General features: G+C 40.4%; 1 protein-coding gene across 13 annotated transcripts in view; it reads left to right on the top strand.

The window, feature by feature from the left end:
- The window catches only part of TP53BP1 (tumor protein p53 binding protein 1), a 76,429-nt gene that overhangs the window by 41,429 nt on the left and 7,940 nt on the right, over positions 1–27,060 (top strand). For 5 of the 13 annotated variants that reach the window (XM_055130646.1, XM_055130648.1, XM_055130647.1 and 2 more), the window contains exons 13-24: positions 1,789–1,908; positions 2,761–2,961; positions 4,642–4,699; positions 11,079–11,165; positions 12,762–13,239; positions 15,823–15,856; positions 16,252–16,292; positions 17,210–17,362; positions 21,600–21,871; positions 22,541–22,690; positions 22,980–23,410; positions 25,915–26,106. In XM_055130646.1, the coding sequence (XP_054986621.1) occupies positions 1,789–1,908; positions 2,761–2,961; positions 4,642–4,699; positions 11,079–11,165; positions 12,762–13,239; positions 15,823–15,856; positions 16,252–16,292; positions 17,210–17,362; positions 21,600–21,871; positions 22,541–22,690; positions 22,980–23,410; positions 25,915–26,106 (2,217 nt within the window). Of the gene's footprint in view, positions 1–1,788; positions 1,909–2,760; positions 2,962–4,641; positions 4,700–11,078; positions 11,166–12,761; positions 13,240–15,822; positions 15,857–16,251; positions 16,293–17,209; positions 17,363–21,599; positions 21,872–22,540; positions 22,691–22,979; positions 23,411–24,632; positions 24,744–25,914; positions 26,107–27,060 lie in introns of those variants that run through there. The other 8 variants (XM_055130655.1, XM_055130654.1, XM_055130649.1 and 5 more) reach the window with 5 other exon arrangements.

Genomic DNA, 27,060 nt, shown 5'->3' with positions numbered 1-27,060 from the left:
CTGTTAGAGAAAGAATTGGCCTTTTGGAAAATCTCAGTAAATTTAAAAGGTTTTTAATTTGCAGAATTGAGCAGCCTTAAACTAGATCAGTGTGTCTTTCAGATGATTAATTAGAAGCAGAGAAATAGAAAAGTGTTTGTAGGATATTGAATAGAAGTTTTATGAACATGAACAATTGAAGAGTAGAAATGTAGCAGCTCTTAGTTATTAAATGCTGACTTAAGAGTTTAGGAATTTATCTTCTGGTGAAACTCTTCAAGTATTTGTCCAAGAGCTAACAAGTTCAATGTCCTTTTTTTTATATGAAAGATGTTTTGCATTATGCAGAAAGAATTGGTGGTTGGGGAAAACTCAGAGAAAGTAGTTGACAGACGTTTGTAATAAATCAAGAATGAGGCATTGAAGTTTTTCCATTAGATTGTCATGGTGTGTTGGATCATTGGTGCTAATTGTAACTTTTGTTGTTGTTTCTGGACGACACTTTGAGTTACTTGGGGTTTATTCCTGCCTCTGCTCTGGGAGCACTCCTGGCAGTGCTCATAGGATCTTAAGTAGTATGGGGCATCCAACCAGGGTCAGCTGAGTTCAAGGCACAGACTTAACTCTCTGATCTATTTCTCTGGGGAAATGTAACTTTTCTTAAATTGTGTCTAGTATTGACAAAGAGAAGGAACTAATTAATTAATGCTTTTTTTTTATATTGTGGTTTGTTAGATAAAAGGAACTAAAGATTTCAACTGTTAACCTCAAACAAACAAAAAAAACCGCCAGTTTTTTTTTTCTTTTTTGGTCACACCTGGTAATGCTCAGGGGTTACTTTTGGCTCTGCACTGAGAAATACTCTGGCAGTGCTCAGGGGACTCTATGGGATGCTAGGAATTGAATTCGGGTCAAGTGTGTGCAAGGCAAACGCCTTACCTGCTATACTGTCACTCTGGCCCCTCTCCTCAGCCATTTGTTTGCAAGGCAAGCACCCTGCCCACTGTGTTGCTGCTCTGTCCCCAACATTAGACATTTTAATGTGAAGAATTCTCTGTACTGCTAAAGCTTATAAATGAACTCTTTCAGTTAGCATTACACAAAATTAAATTGCCTAAGCTTGAAACTATTCAAGTTTCTATTTGGTGGCATTGTCCCTTAGTAGATTTTGGTCCTTATTCCTTTTGACCTCTTGTGTCTCATGACCTCATGTGTCTCATGACCTCTAGATTTTGGGCTTTTTCTCTTTGCCTATCTTGTGGTTGTATACCGTAAGTACTATATATATATATAGTATATATATATAATATATATATGTATATATATAATATATATATATATTTTTAGAGACACTTAAATTGTTTATTTATTTTTGGGCCACATCCACCAGCACTCTAGGGCACTGAGCATGTACCTGAGCTCTGAGCAGGTGCCTCTCTAGTCCTTAAGTACTGTTTTTATTTTTTTATTTTAAGGTAAAGGAAATAGAGGGGCAGGGCCAGAGAGATAGCAGGTAAGGCAGTTTTACTACAGACCTAGGTTTGATCACAGGAAACACTTAGAGTCTCCTAAGCCCCACAAGGAAATGATCTCTGAGAACAGCCAGGATTAAGACCTGAGCATTTCCATGTGTGGCCCCCAAACAAAAATTTAAGAAGAAAGGAAAAGAAAAAATAGAAAGTTGATTGGGAGGCCATGGGAGGGAAGTTTGGAATAAGGCAAATTTAGGATCAAAGAAAAAGAATAATCGGAATAGTATTTTTTTTTAAAAATGTTCTTTTGTTTTAGTTTCCTTTTTATCTTTTTCAGAAACTCCATTTCATTTCACTTTGCCTAAAGAAGGTGATATTATCCCACCATTGACAGGTGCAACTCCACCTCTTATTGGGCACTTAAAATTGGAGCCCAAAAGACACAGTACTCCTATTGGTGAGTAATTGAAATAAAATTGTATTTGAAGCTGAATTCCTGAGATACCATTCTTTGTGCATACCAATCTTTTAGATTTATGGATTGAGTTTGCCTGATAAGGTTTAATTTTGCATTACGAAGAATAAGACTGTGGTGTCTGATTCTGAATTTACTCCTAGGAGGACTTGAGCGATGATGAAAAGAAAGAAAGGGTGAAAGGAAGAAAGAAAATATATATGGATCCCTTTACTTGCAGTATAATCTGTTTTTGTTTTTGTCCCTACCAAACAAAAGGGGTTTTGCTAGGGATTGAACCCAGGGCCTCATATGCCAAGCATGTTCTCTTTCACTGAGATATTCCCCAACCCCCTGAGACACTAGGGTCCAAGTGCTAAGTAGTGATAGAAAGCTATGTTATAAAGAAGAGACAGAAGCTAATATAGAAGTATTGTTATGTATTCAATTCTCTGGCTAACCAGTCTGCTGCTTGACAGAGCAAGAAAACTTAGTTCCTCCTTCCTGTAAGCAGCTGGTAGTCTGCTACATTAATCTATTTGTTTTCTCTAGTCAGTGCTGGGAGGTAACGGTCATGTCGTCTGGAGTCTCCTGCTACCTATGCCTGATGCTGGCAGATGTGGGTTGGCTGAGGGCTCATGCAGCATCCTTTGTCCAGATGCAGAAGTGGAACTGAATCCTGTTGCTCCTCTTAAGACCAGGTGTCAATACTATTGTGTAGTTGTTGATACTTGTAACAGGATCTATCCTAGGAACCTCTCTCATTCCTGCAGTTTTGGAGCCAAACAGGCAAATGATTTTGTTTTTTATGTTTATATTTTAGTTTCTTTCTTCCTCATGCCTCCCTTCTTTCAGGTATTAGCAATTATCCAGAAAGCACTGTAGCAACCAGTGAAGTGATGTCTGAAAGCATGGTGGAGACAAATGATCCCATACTTGGGAATGAAAAAGGAGATTCTGGGACTACCCCAGAAACAGATAAGTTGTGTCTAAGAATGAAACTTGTTAGTCCTGAGACTGAGGCAAGTGAAGAATCTTTGCAGTTTAGCCTGGAAAGTAAGTTTTATTTTATGCAAGTCTTGGGTATTAATGAGTAAGTCCAGATTATCTGGGAAATGTTGTTTTTGTTTTAATAATAATAGTTGGGATTTAGTAATTATTAATGTATTTGTAAATTGTTTTCACAGATTTAATATTTTGCTTTTGACCAGTCAGTGGAGTATTGCTGAAGATGCTTTATGATCTCTTTTTAGTAATTGTGCTACTTATATCTCTATGTTAAACCTGTGTCTATGTAAAGTACTTGATTTCTGTATTCAGAAATAGCTCTGAGGAGAGTAGGAAATTTAGAATTGTGCATTTCACATTGCATGTTTGTTTTTCCCACATTGAGAATAGTTTGATGTGGCCAATACAGAGAAGATACACGACAGTAGCTGCTGCAAAGTAGAGATCTGGTTCTGTTTATTTTGGTTTTTGGTCCACATTCAGTGGTGTTCAGGGTTTACTCCTGCCTCTTTGCTCAGAGAATCCACTCCTGGCAGGACTAGGAGCCATATGAGATGCTGGGGATTATACTGGGGTCAGCTGTGTGCAAGGCAAATGCCCTACCTACTGTAATACTACTCAGGCCCCAGAATCAGATTCTGGAAGGCCTTTGACGTCATATTGAGAAACTAAAAGAATTTGACTTTGGAATAATCACATTATCTAAGAGGCTTTGGAATAGTCACATTATCTAAGAGGATAATCTGAGTATTTAAATAGACATATATACACATTTCCTATTCTCCTATGGCAAACTCCTCTTTTTTTTTTTCCTCCCACACCCAACTGTGCCTAGGGCTTACTCCTGGGTCTGAGCTCAGGGATCACTCCTGGTTTCGTGTTCAGAGCTCTCTTCTGGCAGGGCTCAGGGGACTATATGGGATGCCAGGGATTGGACTCAGGTTGGCCACATATAAGGCAGGTGCCCTACCTGCTGTACTATCTGTCCAGTCCAAGTTTTTGTTTTATTTTTTTGGTGTGAGCCATACCGTGATGTCCTCAGGGCTTCCTCCTGGCTCTGCTTAGAAATCAGTTTTGGCAGTTCTCAGGAGACCAAATGGGGTGCAACCTGGTTCAAATCCCTGGCATCTCATACGGTCCCCTGAGTACTGCCATGGATCACTTCTGCTCACAGAACCAGTTATGTGTGGCCCGACTTCCTCCCACCCACAATAAATAAATATTACCATGTTTGTTTTGGGTTTACCTAGCAGTGCTCAGGGCTTATTCCTGGCTCTATATTCAGGGATTATTCCTGACAGGGTTTATGGAGCCATATGGATTCAGAGTTCAAATTTGGGTCAGTCACGTGCAAGGCATGCACTGTATCCACTGTAATTAATCTCTCCAGCCCTTGTTTTATAAATGAGGAAACAAAAAATTTCTTCCTGTGTGCTATTTTTACTTCTATGAGAAGAGTGAAATTGAGATTCAAGAGAAGATTCACTTTTATTTTTAAATGTTACTGCTTAGTCATTCGGTATTTGGAAAATTTCATTATTTTTTGGAAAACTGCTTAGTCTGTCGGAAGTTAAAACAAAATTGATTTGTGGAAGTGAGAAAAATGTGTATCATTGAATTATGTAAGAATTTTTTTGTTTGCTATTCTTATCCATTTTTATTTACTGGTAGGACAGGTTTTAAGGCATGATACTAAATCTTTCTTTGCTTGCTTATGTTTTTATTCAGAGCCTACAATTGGTGAAAGAAAAAGTGCATCTGCTGCTGTTGCTGAGGCTGTTGCCAGGTAACTGGAGATGGTTGCTATTTAGAGGAGTTTTAATATGTATAGCCACTCACTGGTAATGAGGGAAAGATGATTTGTTAAGAGAAGAACTTGAAACTCTAGCAAGAGGGATTTGATAATGTGTTGAATCTAGGCTTCATTATATAAGTCCGATAAAACTTTTGCTATTCTTAGAATTATGACTTAAAAGGTGTTTCCTATTTGTCCCTCTTGTTCATACATGACTTCTTTTCCCCTTTGGTTGAAGAGACTGACATTGCTATTGCTGTTGTTGAAGAAATGCAGTGTTTATCAGGAGAGATAAGCTTAGGCCTTATTTCATCTGAGATTCTCCTGCTCTTGGGCCTTTTTCTCTTCTCCCTGCCTGTGTGAACCATTATTTTTGCTTTGTCATGAATGCTGTAATGCTTTGTGGATGAGTATGACCTCAGCCTGACACTTTGGTGGTTAAACTTTGCCATCTGGTGGCTGAGAGAATAGAATTGTTTCATTTGTTTCTTGCATGAGTCATTCAGTATGAAAATACTAGCAGCAGTTGTTGAAATTCTAAAATCAGGCTAGGCAGATACTGTGAATAAGTTAAGCCAGCAAGGTGCGAAATACAAGTATTGACATTGAAGTTTACCTTAAGGTATACCCTTTCAAAATGGTTGATTGTTACCATGTGAACTATTAAAACCAAATTTAACTTTTTTTCTCTCTCTTTTTGGGTCACACCCAGTGATGCTCAGGGATTACTCCTGGCTCATGAACTCAGGATTTCCTCCTGGTGGTGCTCAGGGGACCATATGGGATGCTGGGAATGGAACATGACCAGTGTGCAAGGCAAACACCCTATCAGCTGTAGTGTTGCTCCAGCCCCACAAATTTTAACATTTTTAAGTAACATTTTCAAAGGCAGCTTTCCCCTACAGTGCTTGGGGCTAAGTGGTTCCATTTGGCTCCTTTTGCATGCAAAGCATACCTCTGCCCAGAAATCTGGATTTTTTTGTTAGTCTGTTTGTGGCCACACCTGCCTCTGTCTTCAGCAATTACTCCTGGAGATGCTCTGGGGACCATATGGGATGCTGGGGATCATCCCAGTCATATGCATGCAAGGCAAGCACTTTTCTTGCCATACTCCCTCTCTGACCCTGAAATCTGGATTTTTAAAAGAAAACAACTTGGGGCAGAGAGATAGTATAGTGATTGAGACCTTGCCTTGCATACTTCTGACCCTTGTTTGATCCCTTTCACTGCATATGGTCCCTCAGCACCATCAGGATTGATTCCTGCACACAAAACTGGGAGTAGGCCCTGAGTGCAATTGAATGTAGTCTCAAAAAAACAAAATAACAAAACAAGGAAACTTACTGTTTTTCATTTTTTGGGGGGCCATGCCTGGTGGTGCTCAGGGCTTCTTTCTTTTTTAAAAACAATTTTTTTTATTGAATCACCGTGTGAAAAGTAACAAAGCTTTCAGGCTTAAGTCTCAGTCATACAGTGATCGAACACCCAACCCTTTCACCAGTGCACATGTTCCACCACCAAGAATCCCAGTATACCTCCCATCCCATCGCCACCCCCTCCCCCCACCCCCACCTGTGTGGCTGATGATTTTCACTTTACTTTCTCTTTACTTTGATTACATTCAATATTTCAACAGGGAACTCACTATTATTATTTGAAATTTCCCCCCAACAATCAGACCTGCTAAAAAGGCAGCATTTGATCATTTGTTTTCCATTGCTGAGAATGAAGAGCATGTGAGGTCGTTTGGCCGATTTCTGGTACTTCAGTAACTAAGTCCAGAGTAACGATTTCTGGTACTTTAGTAACTAATTCCAGAGAAATTTCTGCAGAAATTGCATCATTGCAATTTCATACCTTTGTTTAGTGGGCCTTATTAGATGGTGGTCGTCGCCACGCTGCCGCCGGGAAAAGAAAGAAAAAGCCGAGAGAAAAAAACTTTCCCCTCCCGGGGCGGCATGGGGCTGTAGCTTAGTTCGCAGTCTAGAGGCATTTCTGCAAGAAGCTGCTGGTGCTGAAAGTAGTTAGTGGGCCTCTGGGATCATAGGCGTTCAGCAACAGAGGGGCCCTCAGGGCTTATTTCTGACTTTGCACTTAGGGATCACTCCTGGTGGGGCTTAGGGGACTGTATAGGGTGCCAGGGATCCAACTCTGGTTGGCCACATGCAAGGCAAATGCCTACCTGCTGTACTATCTGTCTGATCCCTCTTATGTTTTTCTTTTGTGAAATTTATGTGTTTCACATAAAACATGTCTGTAGAATAAATTTGACTCTCAGTTGAATTTTTTTCTCTCATATCCAAACCTTTTGATTTGAGTTTAGCTATTTCTTGGAGAAGTTTGTTCTATAGGTTCTTTCATTAAAATATGAGTTCCTCAGGGTTCTTAGTTATAAATTGAAGAAAATGAAGTTCATGATTATCTCTTTGATCTTTACAGAATTTTAAACCAGTTGCATATGTTATTAGTTCTGTTCATGTCCCCATTAAGAGGGAATAGGATATGCTGCTGAAACTTTCTTTACCTTTTGACAGAATGGGGACATGGAAAATACTGGGGAAAAAAAATTAAGGCTGATGTTAGATTGGTGAATTGTAAAATGATATAAAATTCACTGATATTATTTAAAGTAAATTTTTTATATGAGAAACTTGGTATTAGAACCTTTACTAGTTGGCTCAGTGGTAGAGCTACGTGCCTTGTATGTGTGACACCCTGAGTTCATCTCTAGCACCACAAAACAAACCAACAGAACTTTACGTGTTTACTGTTGAGTTTGCCACAGAAATCATTAAATAAGCTGATAAAATACGTTAAATATTATTGCTTCTCTGCATTTAGGTGAAGCATTGAAGTTTTTGTTATGTTTGTTGGTTTAGATTTTTTGTGTGTTTGTTTTTGAGCTACTTTCAGAGGTGCTCAAGTACTTCTCCTGGGTTGGTGCTTAGGGGCCACTCCCAATGATGCTGGGTGGAATAAGTGCAGGGAACGAAATCGAGCTCCCAAGGGAATAGCCCTTGGCTATCTCCTTGGCTCCTACTCCAAAAGTGTCAGTAGCTGGACTCTGTTCAGATTATTTGTTATCTTATTACTTCTATGAAGATTTCAAATAGATTCAAAAGTAGAATGGTATAATGAACGTTATGTATTCGTATCTAAATAAAAAATTTCCAACTGAGGGGCTGGAGAGATAGTACAGTGGGTAGGGTATTTGCATCACATGTGGCTAACCCAGGCTCAATCTCAGTCATCCTGTGTGAGCCCTCAAGCCTGCCAGAAGTGACTCCTGAGTGCAGTGCCAGGAGAAATCTATGAGTATTGCTGAGTGTGGCCCAAAAACAAAACAAAAATAACCAACTGATGGCCAGTGTGGATTTATTAATTTTTTTAAAAGATAATTTTTGTTTTGAGTTTCAATATATAATGCTGTTAACATATTTTAAAAACTGCATTAGTCAGGACTAGAATGATAGTCACGAAATCACGAAATCCCTTTAATCACCCATTTCTCAGGTGGGTTCAGTAACATCTCATTTCGTCCTTTCCCTGAGATCTTAGAAGTCCATCTCAACTCGGCCCTCCTAATGATGTTGCACTAGGGGCTCTTCAGGGTCAGGGGAATGAGATCCAGCTTGTTACTGGATTTTGCATATGAATACACCATGGGAAGCTTGCAAGGCTGTCTCATGTGGGCAGGAAACTCTCAGAAGATTGCCAGTTTCTCCCAGAGGGAGAAGTAGGCTAAAGATACCGCTTCTGAGAGCTTGCTTTTAAGTCTCTCTCTGGACGTTGGCCGTTGATGGGATTACACACACCTGGGTTCCTCTGCCGGTACCTTCATACATGAGGCCTGTCCAAACATGTGGAGAGGGGCCTCCAGCATGGCTGTAGCTAGGTTCCGGTGGTCTTCAGCCGCCGGGAGCTCTGCTCGGGGTGGGGAGGGAAGCTGGAACCCATCCCCTCCAAGGGGCCCCGGGGAAGACAGCCAGGCATGCGGGCAAGAGACTCTCTGCCAGTTTAAGAGATAATACCCAAAAACCTATCCAGTTAGAGGTGGGAGATGAGCACAGATTCAGGAGGTAAATAGAGTGCCAAACAAAAATAAAATTAAACAACTACAGTCACAGTCACACTGTAATTACAATGACAAGAATCAAAGAGTATGGTTACTTAAATTGGCAAGAGAGAAATAAGACTTCAAGTATAATGGAATCACCAAAATTCACAGCGAATCTCTCACATGAAATCCTAAAATGAAGAGGGGAATCATATTTAAAGGGTTTTTTTCTCCTTTTTTTTTTTTAATTGAATCACCGTGAGATGCAGTTACAAAGCTTTTATGTTTGAGTTTCAGTTATACAATGATAGAAACACTCATCCCTCCACCAGTGTGCATTCTTCACCATCAATGTTCCCAGTGTACTCCCCCTTTTCCAAACGCTCCCCCTCTCTGCCCCCCACCTCCTTGGCATACAATTTCCCCCATACTTTCTAAGTTTGGGCATTATATAGTTTGCAGTACAGATACTGAGAGGTTATCACATTTGGTCCTTTATCTACTTTCAACACACAGAATGATAATACAATGGGTACTGTGTTTGCCTTGCACACTGGGTCGATCTGGATTCAGTCCCCACCATCCCATATGATCCCCCAGCACTGCCACTAGTAATTTCTGAGTTCAGAGCCAGTAGTAAGCCCTGAGCATTCCTGGAAGTGGCCCCAAATACCCTCCCCCCCCAAAAAAAAATCTGTGTTAGTCTTTAATGTCATCAAGTAACGTGAAGACTTCTCTGCTTTACAATTAAAAAGAAACAATTGTTTGAATTAAGATATAGACAAGTCTACATACTGCATTTGATTGATATCTCATGTATATGCTGGCATTGTGATTTTGTTTCTTGCCATCTGGTTCCTTCATTAAATGATGCTCCATTTTGTTGGACAGGTCCAAACTAAAGTGTAATATGAAATTTTGTCAATAATAACCTGTTGATAGTCTGTCCAATGTAAAATCCAAGTGTGAGCCTCCAGTGCTATGCACTGACCAGTGTTAAGTTTATGTTAAGTTACTCCCTTTTTTTTCCTCTCAGCAATTTTTCCTTCCAGTTTTTTTTTAATTTTTAAATTTTTTAATTTTATTGAATCACCATGCGGAAAGTTACAAAATTCTCAGTCTTATGTCTCAGTTATACAATGCGCAAACACCTGTCCCTTCACCAGTGCCTATATTCCACCACCAAAAACCCCAGTATACCTCCCACCCCCATGCCCCATCCCCCGCCTGTGTAACTGATAAATTTCACTTCATTTTCTCTTTACCTTGATTACATTCCATATTTCAACACAAAACTCACTATTGTTGTTGGAGTTTCCCCCCCCCAAAAAAAACGGCCCTACTGACAAGGAAGCATTTGATAGTTTTCCATTGCTGAGAATGAAGAGATATGAAGTCGTGCTGCCATGGTAGCGGCCACGCAGTTTAGTATTTCTGTATTTTAGTAATTAAGTCCAGGGAGATTTATGTTAGAAATTGCATAATTTCTCTTCCTGGGGCAGTATGGGCAATGGCTTAGTTCACAGTCTAGAGACATGGCTGCAAGCAGTTTCTGGGACCAAAAGTAGTCTGGCTGGCCTCCGGATCGTGGTCAATCAGCAGCAAAGCTGACGCACCAAAGTGTGGCCGCCCGGGTCGAGTCTTGGCGGAGCTCAAGCCGGTATCGGCCCCTGACCAAGTGTCCCGCTGTTCCCAAGTACATAGCTCTCTCTTTTTTTTTCTCCTTCCCGCACCACCAAGTTCATACCTGCTTATAGTCCTCATAATATGGCGGACGCCACGCCGCTTCTCCCCAGAAAGGGGAAAAAAACGAGAAAGAGGGATATTTTCCCTCCTCGGCTGGCGTTCCTTCCAGTTTTGGGGTCATAGCTGGTGTGTTCAGTCCTGGCTGTGCACTCAGGGATTACACCTGGAAGGGCTTTGACAACCATATTAGGGTGCTGGGGATCCAATCCAGGTTGGCCACATGTAAGCAAACGCTGCCCACTCTATTATCTCTCCAGCCGCCCCCTCCCAGCGATTTTTTATTGACGAAACATTGTTTGTCCTATAGACTTTCCTACACTCGACACTTCTCCTGATTGCATCTTAATAGAATTTAACATAAATTTCTACAAAATTTTCTGAGAATATTCCTTGAATTTTTAATATGCTAATTTGAAACAGGTGTGAGGAATTTGCATTTTGGTGAAAGGTTTGGAGTTCTGGATTCAGATAAAAAAAATTTTATTTCTTCTTTTTGCCTACGAGAATATTCTGTAGAGGAACTTTTTCAAAACTCACACTGTGTATTGTTTTAATTGAATGTCTTAGTCCTCAGAAGACCATGTCTGTGTTTAGCTGTGAAACTCAGCAAGATGATGAAAGTCGAAGTCATGAGTCCCCCTCTGCACCCACCAGGCAAGTACTGTTTGTTTTATTTATTGGCCATATCCACAGGTGCTTCTAGGGCAGAGAGGCCCCTGGGACCACTCCAGACTGCATTTGACTCAGGTGTAGGGGCTAATGGGTTAGGGCTTGGATCTGGTGCTTCAATTCTCTAGGATTATTAGAGTTGTATTTGGTGGTACTAGAATTGGAGCGGAACTACCAGTGCCAGGGTTGAATGAACTTAGGTTGTCCTGACAGATACGTGCTCCACTCCTTTGAATCATATGGATTCAGAACCTGTGGATAGAAAAAGAATCTACGCATAAGTAAGGCCAGCTCAATTCAAACATCTCTTCAGGGGCCAAGCATATATGAACCTGGGAAGAAATGACTGGTTTAAACACTGTTCATTTAACTAACATGAGACTAATGAAACCTAGACTTCTGATAATTAATAGAAGTTTGCTGAGTACAGCTGATGTTACAATTAAACACCCCACCTGATCTTCAGAGAGGGAGAAATTGCTCTGATTGGTTCGGGGGGGGGGGAGCCTAATAGCTTGTTAATTAAGAAAAATTTCAAGGTCTGGAGAGAGAGTACAGTCACTTGCTTTGCATCCAATTTCTGGCATCCTATATGGTCCCATGAACCCCACTAAGAGTGAGCCCTGTGCACAGAGCCACGTGGAAGACCTGAATAGTGTGGCCTAGAAACAAAACAAAAAATAGTGCTTTGCTAGATTTTCTCTATAAGTGAATTTTAGGGGCCAGAAAGATAGTACAGCAGTTAAAAGACACTTCTTGTCTGCATGCATCTGGCCCTGGTTTGATCCCTGGCACTGCATATAGTCCCCTGTGTGCCATCAAGGAGTTGTTTAGGGTGGGGGCCAGTAGTTACTTAATTATTAATATTTTTTATTTGGAACCCACACCCTGTGGTATTAGTATCATTCATACAATTAAACCTTTTTTTTTTCAAGTATTATTTGTTATAGTGTCAGAAACTATAATAGTGTTTAAGTTTATGGTTATTGTTTTTGAGTTTTTGGGCTACACGTTGCAGTGATCAGGGGTTAATCCTGGCTCTGTGCTCTGGGTTTACTCCTCGAAGTACTCAGGGGAACTATATGTTGTATTCGGTCTTGAACTAGGGTCTGCTGCGTACAAGACAGTGCCTTATCCCTGGTACTATCTCCCGCTCCATGACTATATTTAGTTATCACAGTGGAATATTTCTGTGAACCTTTATTTATTTATTTATTTTTTGCTTCTTGGGTCACATCAGGTGACGCACAGGGGTCACTTCTGGCTCTGCACTCAGGAATTACTCCTGGCAGTGCTCAGGGGATCATATGGGACGATGGGAATCGAACCTGGGTCAGCCGCATGCAAGGCAAACACCCTACTCGCTGTGCTATTGCTCCAGCCCCGAACCTTTATTTTTTTTTATTTTATTTTTTTTTAATTTTTTTTTGAACCTTTATTTTTTTATAGAAGTGATATGCTCAGCCTTTTGTTTTTTCCCTTTCCCACATTTCTAGAAATGTCAGATTATGGTTCTCTTTTGTATTTACACACATACATACTTGATTACTTGACATGTTTCTTCATGTGTTTGATTTTCAGGGAGAATTTGCACCACCTCCCAAGCACTCAAGAAGAAAAGGAAAAATTGGGAAGTGATGAGAGGACCAGACAGAGTCAACAGTCTGTGAAGTCCAGTAGTCCTTCTAGGCTTTCTACTTTTCCTGTCTCCCAGAATATGGTCACACAGGGCCCATCCAGTCCTCATGGGGAAGCAATGGAGACAGGTGTCCTAGAAGGACAACAAGAAGGACAAAACAGTGATCAGGATAAACCTCTTAAGGCCTTAGTTGAAAGGCCCAGCCAAAATAACATAGGAATCCAGACAGTAGAGCATTCCCTTTGGGTCCGAGAAACTGTTTCAGCAGCAACCCAGACTGTAAAGAATGTTTGTGAACAGGGGACAAGTACAGTGGACCAGAACTCTGGAAAACAAGATGCCACAGTTCAGACTGAGAAGGGGAGTGGTGAGAAACCAGTCAGTGCTCCTGGTGATGATACAGAGTCGCTGCATAGCCAGGTGAGAGACCAGAGACAGGTCCTTAAAGGTCCTCTTTTCCTTTGGTAATTCTAGGGAATTTAACTTGTGGTACTTCTCTTATGAGAATTCTTAATGCTGTTATATAGAACAATGGTTAAAAGACAAAACAGTTTATCCAGGATAGGAAGTAGGTAGTGAATTAGGTAGGTATTAGGGATAGTTATAGCCAATGCTGATCTTTTTATAGGGAAAATGGAATAGTGCTAAAATTTAATGAACTATATTTTCACTTGATGAAAGAGAAAGCCAGAAATACAGTCTGGGTCCTATAATCTACATTCAGTCTTTTCCTTCTGTTACTCTTTTTTTCCATCCCCTTTATTGTCATCAGAGCAAATTCCTTCTCCCCCAAGTCTGTTTTACTATGGTTTCAAAATGAAGAAAGTTAGAAAGTAAAGAAGAAAGGTCTAAAGAAGCAGGAAGGACAGTTTCATCTATGTTGGAAATACATAGTAGCAGGAATATAGAGAGATGGGGGGAAAGTCCTTAAGTGACCATAGATTGCATCTAAAGGCAAAGAGTAGACAAATGGAAAGAAAAGGATTGGGGTTGATAGAGGTGTAGCTGCAAGAAAACAGGTTCTTTGAAATAGAGTAGTGATGTGTTGATACTTGTATAAATGAGTAAGAAGTCATTGGTAGAAATGTATATATTAACAAAAGAGAAAGTTTATAGAATTTCATCAGGTAGAAGTGGATCCATTGCAGGCAAAATTCAGAAGTTACTAATAGTGGTTAAATTTCCTTTTCAGTTGCTCTATCTAGTAGGTCATCTTTACTTGGGATCTGCCTAGGACAGCTTCACTAGTGATGTGCTTCTCATTCTGATCATCCAAGTTGTTTGTTTTATAAAACTAAAATAATATAGTTCCTGTTTTTGAACACCTACACCTACAGTATATCAGCATTGTGCTCAAGACAACCTGTGAGGTTGGTATTATTATTCCCATTTCACAGGTAAAGAAACCAAGCTGAAGAGAGGTTAAGTAACTTGCCCAAGATTTTGCCATCAGTAGGTGGTAGAACTGGAATTTGAACTCAGCATATATGACTTCAGAATTGGTATTCTTTTCATTATGCTATGTTGCTTTTCTATTTTCTTTAATCTTGGCCTCTATAATCTTCTTCTGTTTATCCATACCTTTCTTGGAGCTACAAGCATTCTGTTTATTTTCACCTTTTAGTAGCATAGTCTCTGGCACTTAAAGCCTTATCAGTTTTTTCAGTTTTTTTTTTTTTAAAGTTTTTATAGATTTTATTGGCGGGGGATGTGACTTAGTGGTAGAGTGCTTGCTTTGCATGTGTGAGGCTCTGAGTTTGATCCCTAATACTGCAGAAATAAAATAAAATCAAATAAACTAGTTTAACCTTTTGAATATAGAGACTGTAGCATATTATATAGACTCTGTTTTGTTTGTTTTTTTTTTCCTTAATTTTGCATTCTACTGTATTACAATTTGGTTTCTCTGGTGGTTTTTTTTTTCTTTTTTTGCTTTTTTGGGTCACACCCAGAGATGCACAGGGGTTACTCCTGCCTCTGCACTCAGGAATTACCCCTGGCAGTACTCAGGGGACCATATGAGATGCTGGGAATCGAACCCGGGTTGGCCGTGTACAAGGCAAACTCCCTACCCGCTGTGCTATTACTCCAACCCCGGTTTCTCTGTTTCTATGGAAAAAAATAAACTTGATTAAAAGATAGCAATCATGTAAGAACCACGGCATTATATTTTCCTTCACTTTCTTTTATTTTTCCTCTCTATTAAAGGGAAATAATCCCTTCTCCCATCTCAACATCATTGTCATCATCATAGGAACCAGTGTGACTAAGGTCCAGGCTTTGGGGTTGGACCATTTTACCTAGATACCGTGAGAATTACATGACAAAGGGCACATAAAACTTTGTTGCTGAGCCTGGCTCATAGTGAGTGCCTAAGCTATGCTGACTGCTGCTACTGCCTGTTGTTTTTATTCTCAGTATTGCTGCTGCTGCTGTCACCACCATAGCCACTGCTGATACCATACTACTGCCATATCATCCAGAGTGAAATAGCACATTTAAGAGCTAGGTACACCTGCTAAGAAAAGATAGGTGCTAGAAAAATGTAGTTGGTGAAGAGATACAAAATTTCAGTTGGGATGGGAAAAGATGAAAAAGTTCAAGAGGTGGGTATGATGATGTGAATGTACTTAATACCATAAACTATACTTCAAAGTTAAAATGGTGACTTTTATAATAGAAATATAGATGTTTTTGTGTCTATAACAAAAAATTGGCATTAGCCTGTTAATATTTCAAGAATGGTTAGAAGATAAGGTTGTATGGAAGTTTTCCAAGTGTCAGTGATTTTTTTTTTCTTTTTTAAAAATCTCCAGTAGTCTGGATAGGACTCAGGTCAGTGCTTGGAGAAAAGCATGTGAGGCTTACTTTTGAAATTTCTCAATTTTATATGTTAAGTAGTGTGCTGAGAGCCAGGTTTTCTATGAAGGGAAAGTGTGGTTTTATTTTCATTTTGTTTTCCTCTCAATAATGATAAGTTCCTCAAGTTATTTGTCTTTTCAGAGACCTCTTTTCAGAAGACTATTTGGAAGAGAGAGTAAGCATAGCTTTCTTTTTATCTGCCCCCCTTTCCTGTCTCTCCTTTCTTTACTCTGTCAGACATGTTTATGTAAGTTTCCTTCTTGAAGTGATCCTTAGTCTGGCTGCAGTTGAAAGAAACAGGGATGCTTCCTGACCCTATCTCAGGGATATATAAAGCACTAAAACTTTTTTAGACCACTGGTTTAGGGCTTGGCTGTATATGCAGGCAGGAGGCAGAGGTTATCTCAGTTCTGTTACAGGAACCCCCCTGATTAAGATGTGGACAAACTAATGTTCTGACTGTTCATTAACTAGAGTATGTATAGAGTTATTTTAAGGAACTGTTTGAGAGAATTTTCATACTTTCGTTTCATGTATATTTATTCATATAATTTAATATTTCCATTTTAGTAGTTTTTCTTCTCAGATGTCGTGATGTGGGATTTATTCAGGTAAATTATTAAAGCTTTTAGACAAATTATTATGATATTGTCAGAATCACCATTATTGTGATGATACATAGAGTTCTTTTCAAAGACTTGGATTCTGTAACATAGAATGCTGAACTAAAAATCTGTCTACCACAGGTGGGAGAAAGAAGTGTGCAATGGGGCAGGGGGAATGACATGGATATAGATAAACACAATGATATTAGTGTTATGAGAAAACATGAATGTAAGAATTTTTATAAATTCATTTGGTTTTGGGCTCATACCTGGTGGTTCTCAGGAAAAAAATCTTAAGTGACTTAATTGATTATTCTTTGTGGTGTAACTGGATACAAAATTCTGATTTGTTACTCTTTTCTGGGTTTGGACTAGCTCAAACTAGCTCTAGCTGTACTGTGTTTTGGGAATGGATTAAATATCTTTAATTCTAGGAGAAGTCAGTATACCTTGGTTTCACGCACCAATAAACTAGTGTTCACTTATTAATGCAGGAAAAACATAGTAGCCAAATTATTCTGGCTATATAAAATTCTAAAGAATTCCTTTCTTTTATCTCAGGAGCTATCATTGCAAGTGTAAGCTAGTATACTCGCAACTCAGCATAAAAATCAGAAGGATTACAATAGTTCAGTATATTTGAAGGGTAAAAGTTTTAGTTATATATCCTAGATATAAGTACTAAATGTTAGGGTTTTGATTCAGACGTGTCATTTTTGATGATATTAACAAACTCTTCTAGTTGTTGGCTATACAGTTGGTCCTTCCCTGTCATATCTATAGGTGAATAGAAAAGAAGGCAACTGGAAAATTCCATCACATTAGATTCATGGGACCTCTGAACATTGCTCATCTTAAAGTTGATTTGTGATCTGCCAGTTTGCAGTGAGGCCCATGCCTGTGTTCTGTATCTTCTGTCATAGGGAGAGGAAGAGTTTGAAATGCCTCAGCCTCCACACGGCCATGTCTTGCATCGCCACATGAGAACAATTCGTGAAGTTCGCACACTTGTCACTCGTGTCATCACAGATGTTTATTATGTGGATGGAACAGAAGTTGAAAGAAAAGTGACTGAGGTAATGATATGCTCTGGGTATCTGTTTATACCCATTCCCACTCCCCCTATTCTGTTAGCTAACTACTAATATTTTATTTTTCTTCATGTTTTTATTAGCTATGAGAACTGAAATAAAAATAGGAAGCCTTGTCCTTGCCTCTCAGTGTTGCTTGCTATGACCCTGATGGGTCCCTTATGTACTCTGACTAGTGTCAGGTGTGACCCCTGCAGTGATAGTGACAAAACAGACAAGAGGTCTGGAATTCTGTTTAACCCGATGGATTGCCTTACCATTGGCCTCTTATTTAGCCATTACTGTCATGCTGTCCTTTCTGTAAAGAGCAATTCTCTGTAAATCTCTCTACTAGTAAAAGGATGTTTTATGTAGTAGCATTATTATTTTTTGGTCATACCTGGCGGTGCTCATGGCTTTATGCTCAGAGATATCTCCTGGTGGCGCTTGGAGTACCATATGGGGTGCTGGGGGTAGAATAGGGGTCAGCCGTGTGCAAGGCCAATGTCCTACCAATTGTATTATCACTCCAACCCCAGGTTTAGATTTTTATCCTCCGTGAAGGATAGCCTTTAAGGAATTTTAGAGACAAAAAATGACATGCTTAGACCTGCCTGTTGGGAATGTCTGGTAGGTAGCAGTAAAACAATGAATTGGAGTACATTAAGCTTAGAGCATAATGTAGATGGGTGGTAATAAGTGACAGAGAGTGGAAGGAGAGGCTGAAAGATAATGTAGTTTTCCCTTGGACATTTAATCCAAGATCCCCACTGAATATCTGAAACTTCAGACGTATACTTTTTTTCCCCCTATATATACAAATTTATAAAAAGTTTAATTGATAAATTAGTTACAGTAAAGGATTAATAATATCACTATCACTGTCATCCCATTGTTCATCGATTTGCTCATGCGGACACCAGTAATGTCTCCATTCATCTCAGCCCTGAGTTTTTTGCTTTTTGGTTCACACCCAGTGATACACAGGGATTATTCCTGGTTCATGAACTCAGGAATTTCTCCTGACGGTGCTCGGGGGACCATATGGGATGTTGGGAATCGAACCCGGGTCGGCCGATTGCAAGGCAAATGCCCTACCCTCTGTGCTATCGCTCCAGCCCCATCAGCCCTGAGATTTTAGCTGCCTCTCCTTACTCATCTTTCCCAAAGATTGGAGACTCTTTCAGGACTAGGGGAATGAGATCTGTTATTGTTACTGTATTTGTCATATCGAATATGCCACAGGGAGCTTGCCAGGCTCTTCCATGCGGGCAGGATACTCTCGGCAGGTTGTCGGGCTGTGAGAGGGATGGAGAATGTTTATCAAAGAATGCAAGCAAGTATGTTAAAACCAAACACATGTGCTGCTTTAGGCATATCAGTGGGCTAGACTATAAGAGGTGGATCTTGGCCGTTGATGGGATTACATGGCACTGGGGGCAGTTTGTGGGTGTGACTGCCATGCTACTGGAAAATGGGAAATCTGGGTGGAGAGGCCCAGTCCCAATCCAGGCAGGCTTGGAGATCTCAGCCCTGGGTCCCTCATGCCTGGATTCCTTTGCTGGTTCCTTCATGCGTGAGGCTCATCCAAGATGGAGAGACAGGGATTAATAATAAAGTAAAAAAACTATGACAATATGTTAGAACAAAATTATATGAATATAGCCTTTCTCAAAATACCTTATTCTGTACAAAAATGTTAGGTTGTGATTGACCATAGTTATTTGAAACCATGGAGATTGAAATTGCAGATGAGCAGTTATTGTAGATGTAAGAAATATATAAGGTAAAATTGACAGACTTGGGTGAATTTCTGAATATAGGGATTGGGGAGAGGGAAGAATATCCAATAAAATGCTTGGGCTTTTCAGCCTCTATGGAAAATGGTATGGCAGCTTCTTAAACAACTGAAAATAAAGCTACCATATGGTCTATAGTACTAACCCGTGACACCTATGTCAGGAACACAAATGCACTAATTTGAAAAGATAGATTCACACTTATGCTCATTGCAATGCTATTTTCTTGTTCTTTTTTTTTTGAGGGGGATGGGTGTTTTGCATCACACCTGATAGGGATTACTCCTGACTCTGCACTCAGAGATCACTCTTGGTAGGTTGATACTAGGGATTGAAACAGGTCTTCCACATGTAAGACACTAGTGCTCTGGTCCTGCAATGCTGTTTTTAATGACCAGGATCTATAAACCACTCAAAATCCCAAGAATAGATAATTAGGTAAAAAAAAATTAGGATATATATGTATGTATATATATATATATATATATACATATATGTATCTCTCTATATATATCTCTAAAACTTTTGGAATACTATTCAGATAAAAGGTGAAATGGTAAAGTAATTGCCTCGTATGTATGGGGCCCTGTATTCAATCCAGGGTGTGAGAAGGGAACTAGAACAATGGTGGAGGGATAGGGTCACTTTGTTGGTGGGTGTGGTGTAACACTGTATGCTTAAACATAGAATTAAGTCTGTTGTAAGTCCTATCTCAATAAGAAAGAAAATGGACTCTCTTGGCTATAGAGATGGAGGGTATCTGGAGAGTTAAGTGTTTGCTAGAATTGGGTAGTGGGAAAAAAGGGAAGATCAAATGAGTAAACAACTCTTGGGATTCATATATTTTGAATCACTATTATAAAAAACTTTGCTTCTTAGTTGTTGAACTACAATAAATTTGATCACCAGCACCCCATTTGGTTCTCCCAGTACCATCAGGCATGATACCTGAGAACAGAGTCAGGAGTAATCCCTGAGCACTGTTGATGTGACCCAAAAAACAAAAAGGCAAAAAGGGAGTAAGAACAAAATCTTGAGAAATAGTTTTGGAAGAGTGGGCAGAGAAAAAGAAATCGGATACATAGACAGTGAGGTAAAATGAAAGGAATATAGAATGAATGATTTTATGAGTTCTAAGCAAGAGATTTTTCATGAAGGGAGTAATCAGAAATTATATAATGGTGTATATGTGAATGTATTGTTACTCCCTAGATAAATCATAAATTCTTAGGGAAGTTTGTTTCTTCATTATCTTCTCTGGCCAATTAGCATGATACTGCATGGTTAAGAGTGGGAAGGCAGTTCCATAGTACTTGTGTTGTAATTTCTTAATCCTGTGCCCAAAAGACATGGAGATTAAACATTTTTTTGCTAATCCTGGGAATTAGCTTCAAAGGATGTTGAACTCTGGGCTGTGATTGCATGAAGGAGGCCCAAGTTCTATCTCAGGCACCTCATTGTCCCCTGAGCACAGTCTGCAGTGACTTCTCTCTCCCCACTAGCACAGAACTGAGAGTAGACCTAGAGCATTGCTGGGTGTTGTCCAGTAAACAAGAACATGACAAACTAAAAACAGAAGGACCCTTAAAACAGTTCTAGGCAACTAACCACTGCCTGACTATTGGAGTATTGAGTATGTGAAGTAGTTTGATGTCCCTAGATAATGAAAACTTGCTTTTTTTCGTTTATGTTTTTGGTCTACACCCAGTAGTGTTCAGGGCCTATTTCCGACTCTTGTTAGGAATAACCTTTGGCGCAGTACTCATGGACCCATATGTGGTGCCAGGGTTGAAACCAGAGGCAACAGCATGCAAGGCAAGCACCTTATCTTCTGTACTATCTCTCACCTCAAACTTGCATGTTTTGAATATAGCCTTTTAAAGACAGTAACATTATTTTTAGGCAATTTTTCCTATTCCTTACCATTTCTTTGTTCACTTACTGAAAAGTTATAAAATACCTAACATTTACTGCTTTCCACTGCTAATCACATGCTCAGAAGCCAAGCATTCCTTTTCCTCCTTAAATGTTCCTGCCTCCTTACTATTGTCTTCCCTCTGATAGGATTACCTCTGTCTTTAAGTATCTGGTATCTCTGTGGTACTCTGATATCTTAGTAGCTCAAGCTTATAAACTTGTTCAATAGGAAGATAATTTATGTGAGCTCATAACAGAGGTCTCTTTCTTCCCAATCTAGTACGACCTGCACTTTATATTTCTCTTATAGAGATAAAATATATTCCCAGTAGGATGGGCAGGTCTTAAATATTCAGTATTAGTGGCTTTTAACAACTTCATGTAACTGTTACTTAAAACAACATATAATAATTTCCATTATTCCAGAAAATTTCCTCCCAACTTTGCTCTTTCTGAATTGAAATTTTTTGCCATCTTTGTGATTTTCATCTAGCATGTTAGCATTTTGTATTCATTTCTTCTTGCAGGAGACCGAAGAGCCAATTGTAGAGTGTCAGGAGTGTGAAACTGAAGTTTCTCCTTCACAGACTGGGGGTTCCTCAGGCGATCTGGGGGATATCAGCTCATTCTCCTCCAAGGCCTCCAGCTTACACCGTACATCAAGTGGGACAAGTCTCTCAGCTATGCACAGCAGTGGCAGCTCAGGGCGAGGAGCCGGACCACTCAAAGGGAAAACCAGCGGGACAGAACCCGCAGATTTTGCCTTGCCCAGTTCCCGAGGAGGCCCAGGAAAACTGAGGTGCAGACAGGGTGTCCAGAGAGAGAGCCACAGCAGGGGCAGGGTTGCAGACGTTTTGCTATCACAGGAAAAGGGGAGTAATGGGAAACTTCCCCAGCCTCCATATAGGACACGTCAACTCCTCTTACCTTTCATTCCTTGCCCATTTTGGGTTTATATAGGAGTTAGGGTGGAACCCTGCAGGAGGTTGACTTCTTTGGCCAAAAAGCCCCCATAGAAAACAGGTGAGGGAACTCTGGGAAAGTTGGCATAGGATATGCTCCTGCCATGCCCATTTTCTATAACCTACAAGTGTCTTGAATGGAGTACAGAGACTTTGGGATACTTACCCCAATATAATATATCCCTTAGCTTTTTGTTATCCCCTTTGGGGTTCAAGAGCCTAGTTCTTAGAAGCCAGCACAGGAATGGGAATGCTATTTTTGAGGGCAGCAGTAGGAAGCTTGGTTGAAGGTAGATTTGCAGAAAAGGATGTCCTTGACTTGTGATTCATCCTGTCCTCCCCACTCCCCAGCTGAGAGTTTGGTGGTGGTGTTAGGACCAACTTGCTGCTGTTCTGGAGGCCTGGCAGGTTGGCCTGGGGCCATGTAGTCAAGGGCCAAGGGGAAACTTTTTGAAGAAAGGATCCAGTGGCTGGTGCTATCAGACTAACCTGTCTTCATTCTCTAGTCCTAGAAAAGGGGTCAGTCAGACAGGGGCGCCAGTGTGTGAGGAGGATGGTGATGCAGGCCTTGGCATCAGACAGGGAGGGAAGGCTCCAGTCACGCCTCGTGGGCGCGGGCGAAGGGGCCGCCCGCCTTCTCGGACCACTGGAACCAGGTACCCGGGTAGTGTGAGATACACTTAGTCTGTGACTTGTTCAGAAAAAAAAAAAGGGAGTAGAGAAAAGAGGGGTACAGAGAGTGTGTGGGGGTAAGAGGGGCCCACATTGCCTGGGGAGTGGGCAGGGATATGTATGAGGCTGCTGAGAGACCAGGCTTCTTATGCCTGTGTTGGGGTTCTCAAAGACTGGGCTGTAGAGAACCATAGATAAAGGAAGTGGGGATTTAGTAGATAAAAACTTCTCTCTTCTTACTCTCATTGCCTTCTTTCATTTCTTATCTCTTAGAGAGACAGCTGTGCCTGGCCCCTTGGGCATAGAGGACATTTCACCCAACATGTCACCGGATGATAAATCTTTCACCCGCATTGTGCCCAGAGTGCCAGAGCCCACCAAGCGAGCAGATGTAGGTGCTGGTGCTTTGCGTCGGAGCGACTCCCCGGAGATTCCTTTCCAGGCCACTGCCGGCCCTTCTGACGGCCTAGATGCCTCCTCTCCAGGGAACAGCTTTGTAGGACTCCGTGTTGTCGCCAAATGGTCATCCAATGGTTATTTTTACTCTGGAAAAATCACACGAGATGTGGGAGCTGGGAAGTATAAATTGCTCTTTGATGATGGGTACGAGTGTGATGTGTTGGGCAAAGACATTCTGCTGTGTGACCCCATTCCATTGGATACTGAAGTAACAGCCCTCTCAGAGGATGAATATTTCAGTGCAGGTAAGAACAGATGCAGCTGTGCCCTGGGTAAGCCACCCTATGTCAGTGATGAGGAGAGTATTTACTCCTGGCACCTCTACTGTCAGAAATTCCTTCTTGTAGCATTGGCTCCTCTCACTACTGATTCTGTTTGTTGTTCAGTCAGCCTTTAATTTTGTAATGTTTTAAAAGAAAAATTGCAAAGTACAAAGTACAGGTAGTATAAGAGTTCCTGTGTACCCCTCATCCAGCTGTTTGTCTTGTCAAATTCTTACATTAACTCTATACATTTATCAAAACCAAACCAACACTGGTTCTTTCCTGTTATCTAAACTGCAGGCTTTTTAGATTCTACTAGCTTTTCTGTATGTTCTTTTCTATTTCAGGAGCCAATCCAGGATTACCACACTGCATTTAGTTCTCATGTGTCCTTTGACCTGATCTGTGGCAATTTCTAATATTTTCTTGGTTTTCATGACCTTGACAATTTTGAGGATTGCTGGTCCTTGTTTTGGGTTTGTCTCATATTTTGTTCTGATTAAATTGGAGTGATGGGTCCTGAAAGGAACATTTCAAAGCTTATTGAGGTGAAGTGCCTTTCTCATCCCATTCTCTGCTGCGGGAGGCATGTACCATTTACAGGACAGCATTGGTGATGTCATTCTTCAACAGTTGGTTATATTGGTTTATTCCTGCTTCTCCATTGAAAAGTTACTGCTTTTTCCTTTATGTCCTTAGTTCTTTCATCAGTAACTTTTAAACTGACCATTTGCCTTGATGGGGACCAAATAGGAAATTTATAGTGAGATATTTTTGCTTAGGGAGACGTGGTTAGTGCTGTGTTTGTACGTATGTATGCCTGTCACTTTCTCTGGTTTGAACAAATGGTTCTCTTACCTCTACCACCTCTACTTCCTTTTCCTGTTTTGAAGGAGCCAGTTCTGTACTGAAGATGGTGAGGGATTTGTGTTTTGATGTGCTTTTTGATGTGCCATTTTTTCGAAGTGTTTTCTCCCTTCAGTGATAAAATTTGGAGACATGTTTGTGCTGAATTTCTCATCTAAAAACATCCTTGCTGGGAATTTGAACAGTTTCCATTTGCTCCATTATTTAATTGTTAATGGGCCACTTGACCTTCTAGAAAACGTCATGAATTTAATGTGACATCAGTAGCACATAAATTGAGGTCTTGTATGACTTATGACTTACATAGTTGTATCAAATGCATTCATTCTTCTTTCAGGTGTAAATTCACTCTTGGAGGTCCACGTTTGGTCCTCCATTGTGGACAGTGGAGACAATTCTGTATCCAGAGTGAATCATGGAATCAAGGGGTAGGGATTCTGTGTCCCATTTCTTGAGGCTGTTATTCATGTCAACAGTAGATTGCTTCTAGTAGCTCTTCATTAGTGTGAAATATATTGTTGATCTTAGACTTCTTTGTGCTTTTGAGGGTGTCTTTGTGATTTAGTTTGGCAATAGAAATTTAAGATGGGAGATAAATTAACAAGGTAAAAGAAGCATTCTGTGGCAGATAAGGAGTATTCTCCTTTATATTCTTTTTTTTTAGTGGTACACACTCTGGGTTTCTCTTAGGCCTTCTTCATTCAAGCACAGTCTATGGGAGAGAACAAATTGCTCCCTTTGTTTACAGGAAAGAATATGTTAATTTATGTTTACGTTAATGCTGTTTTATATTATATATATGTTGTATGTTTGTTTATGATCAGTTGTGAGGGTGTGGGTTTTTTCACAGGCATCATAATTAGGCCTCTACATAGGTTTCTAGAATTCTAGCCCGGTTTCCTATTATATCCTAGATTGTGTTCTAACCAGAAGGCCTTACTTACCTTTCTGAATCAGCTAGATCTCTGGAGATTAGGCTGGAGAGGTGGATTAATTCCTCCTTGCCCAGCCCACCCTTTCTTTGTTCTGTATCTCTATTTTGATTTTTCTCCACAGACACATGTACTCTTAAAATGTCATCTTTTTAACCTAAAACTTAACTCAAAAATTATTAGTAGACTTCCAAAGAAACCGAGAAAGAAAACCTTACTAATTTGTAATGAGATCATTAGGAAACCATTTCAGGGGCTGGAGAGATAGTATAGGGGTCTTGTGTTCCACTGAGTAGGTTTGATCTCTGGAACTGCATATGATCACTCCTGAGCACAGAGTCAGGAATAGCCCCTGAACAACACTGGGTATATGCCCAAAAAAAAAAAAAAAAAAACCCGAAAAATAAATAAGCCATTTAACTTCAACTATTACTTAAACTACAAGTTTGGCATTAAGAAGACTTATTTTATAACTAAGAGCCTTTTTTTGCAAGTTTTCCATACCCCAGTCCTGGAGTAGCAACATGTATCTTAAGTGTTGTTGTTGTCTGAGATTAGCAGATGGAATTTTGTGAAGTCCTAACTTCAGTCTACTGTTGGATCTCCTTGTTCTCTGACTCAGGCCTTTGTGAGTGGATGTTGAGCAGCCCCTGACAACAAGCTTCTTTTATGTTGCTTTCCATCCAGGAGTGGTTAAAGGTCATAGGAAGGAGTCTGGAGAGCTGTACTACAGCATTGAAAAAGAAGGACAAAGGAAGTGGTATAAGCGAATGGCTGTCATCCTGTCCCTGGAGCAAGGGAACAGACTGAGAGAGCAGTATGGCCTCGGCCCATATGAGGCAGTAACACCCCTCACCAAGGCGGCAGATATCAGCTTAGGTAAGACCTTTGAGACCTGGGCTGTGGAGATAGTTTCACAGGCTGGGATGCTTTTTTTAAGAGGGTTCAGTCCCCAGTACTGCATGGTTTTCTGTTTTCCTGCCCCCACTACTGACTGGCATGCCTTTATTCCCCCCCTGAAAAAACAAAACAAAACAAAACAAAAAAATAGATGTTTGCCTCCTGAACCACTCTCTCTGGGCCCCTTGACTGGACTGTAGTGGTTTCTGACAGGATGAGTAATTTCTAGAGGAGTTACTAATGATTCCTTAAGCATTTATATTCCTGTAGCTTATGAGATTATAGCAAACTCTCATTTTCTGAAGCCATGGCTCTCTTCCCTTGCAGTATCAAATACTTAGTCCTTGGTTTTCTGTTTTGTTTTTTCTTTGTTTTTTTGACTATATTGGGTGGTGCTTAGGCTTTACTCCTGGCTTTGTGCACAGTGATCACTTCTCTCAGGTGCTGGGGATAAAACTGGAGTCAGCTTTATGCAAGGCAAATACTAAACATACTACTCTGTCTCTCTGGCCCTAAATCCTCAGTTTTTTCTTCCTCCACAGTTGTTTTGGAGATGAAACACATTTTGGTTTGGCAAAGACTAAAACAGAAAATATGGTGGCCTTCAAAGAGGCTTCTTGGGGAGCTGGAGCAATAGAGGACTAGTGCACTGCTTTGATGCAGGAGGTCTGGTTTAATTCTTCACAGCACTTGGTCCCAAGTTCCTCTCGGAGTGATCCCTAAGTAGTGCACAGTTCTTCTAAGCACTGCTGGATGTGGCCCCCAAAATAGCAAACAAATAAAAGGCTTCTTGGGAGGTAGAAGAAAGGGTAAATAGCAAACAAACAAAAGGCCTCTTGGGAGGTAGAAGAATATGGGTATGGCTGCATGTAATCAGGTTCTACCTAGTATCTTGGCGCTCAGGAGCTCAGAGCATGTTGCTGACCCACCTTT

The sequence above is a fragment of the Sorex araneus genome, chromosome 3 (assembly GCF_027595985.1).
Source record: "Sorex araneus isolate mSorAra2 chromosome 3, mSorAra2.pri, whole genome shotgun sequence".
NCBI lineage: Eukaryota > Metazoa > Chordata > Mammalia > Eulipotyphla > Soricidae > Sorex > Sorex araneus.
Note: the sequence above shows the minus strand (reverse complement) of the source record. Positions and strands in the feature narration are given on the sequence as shown.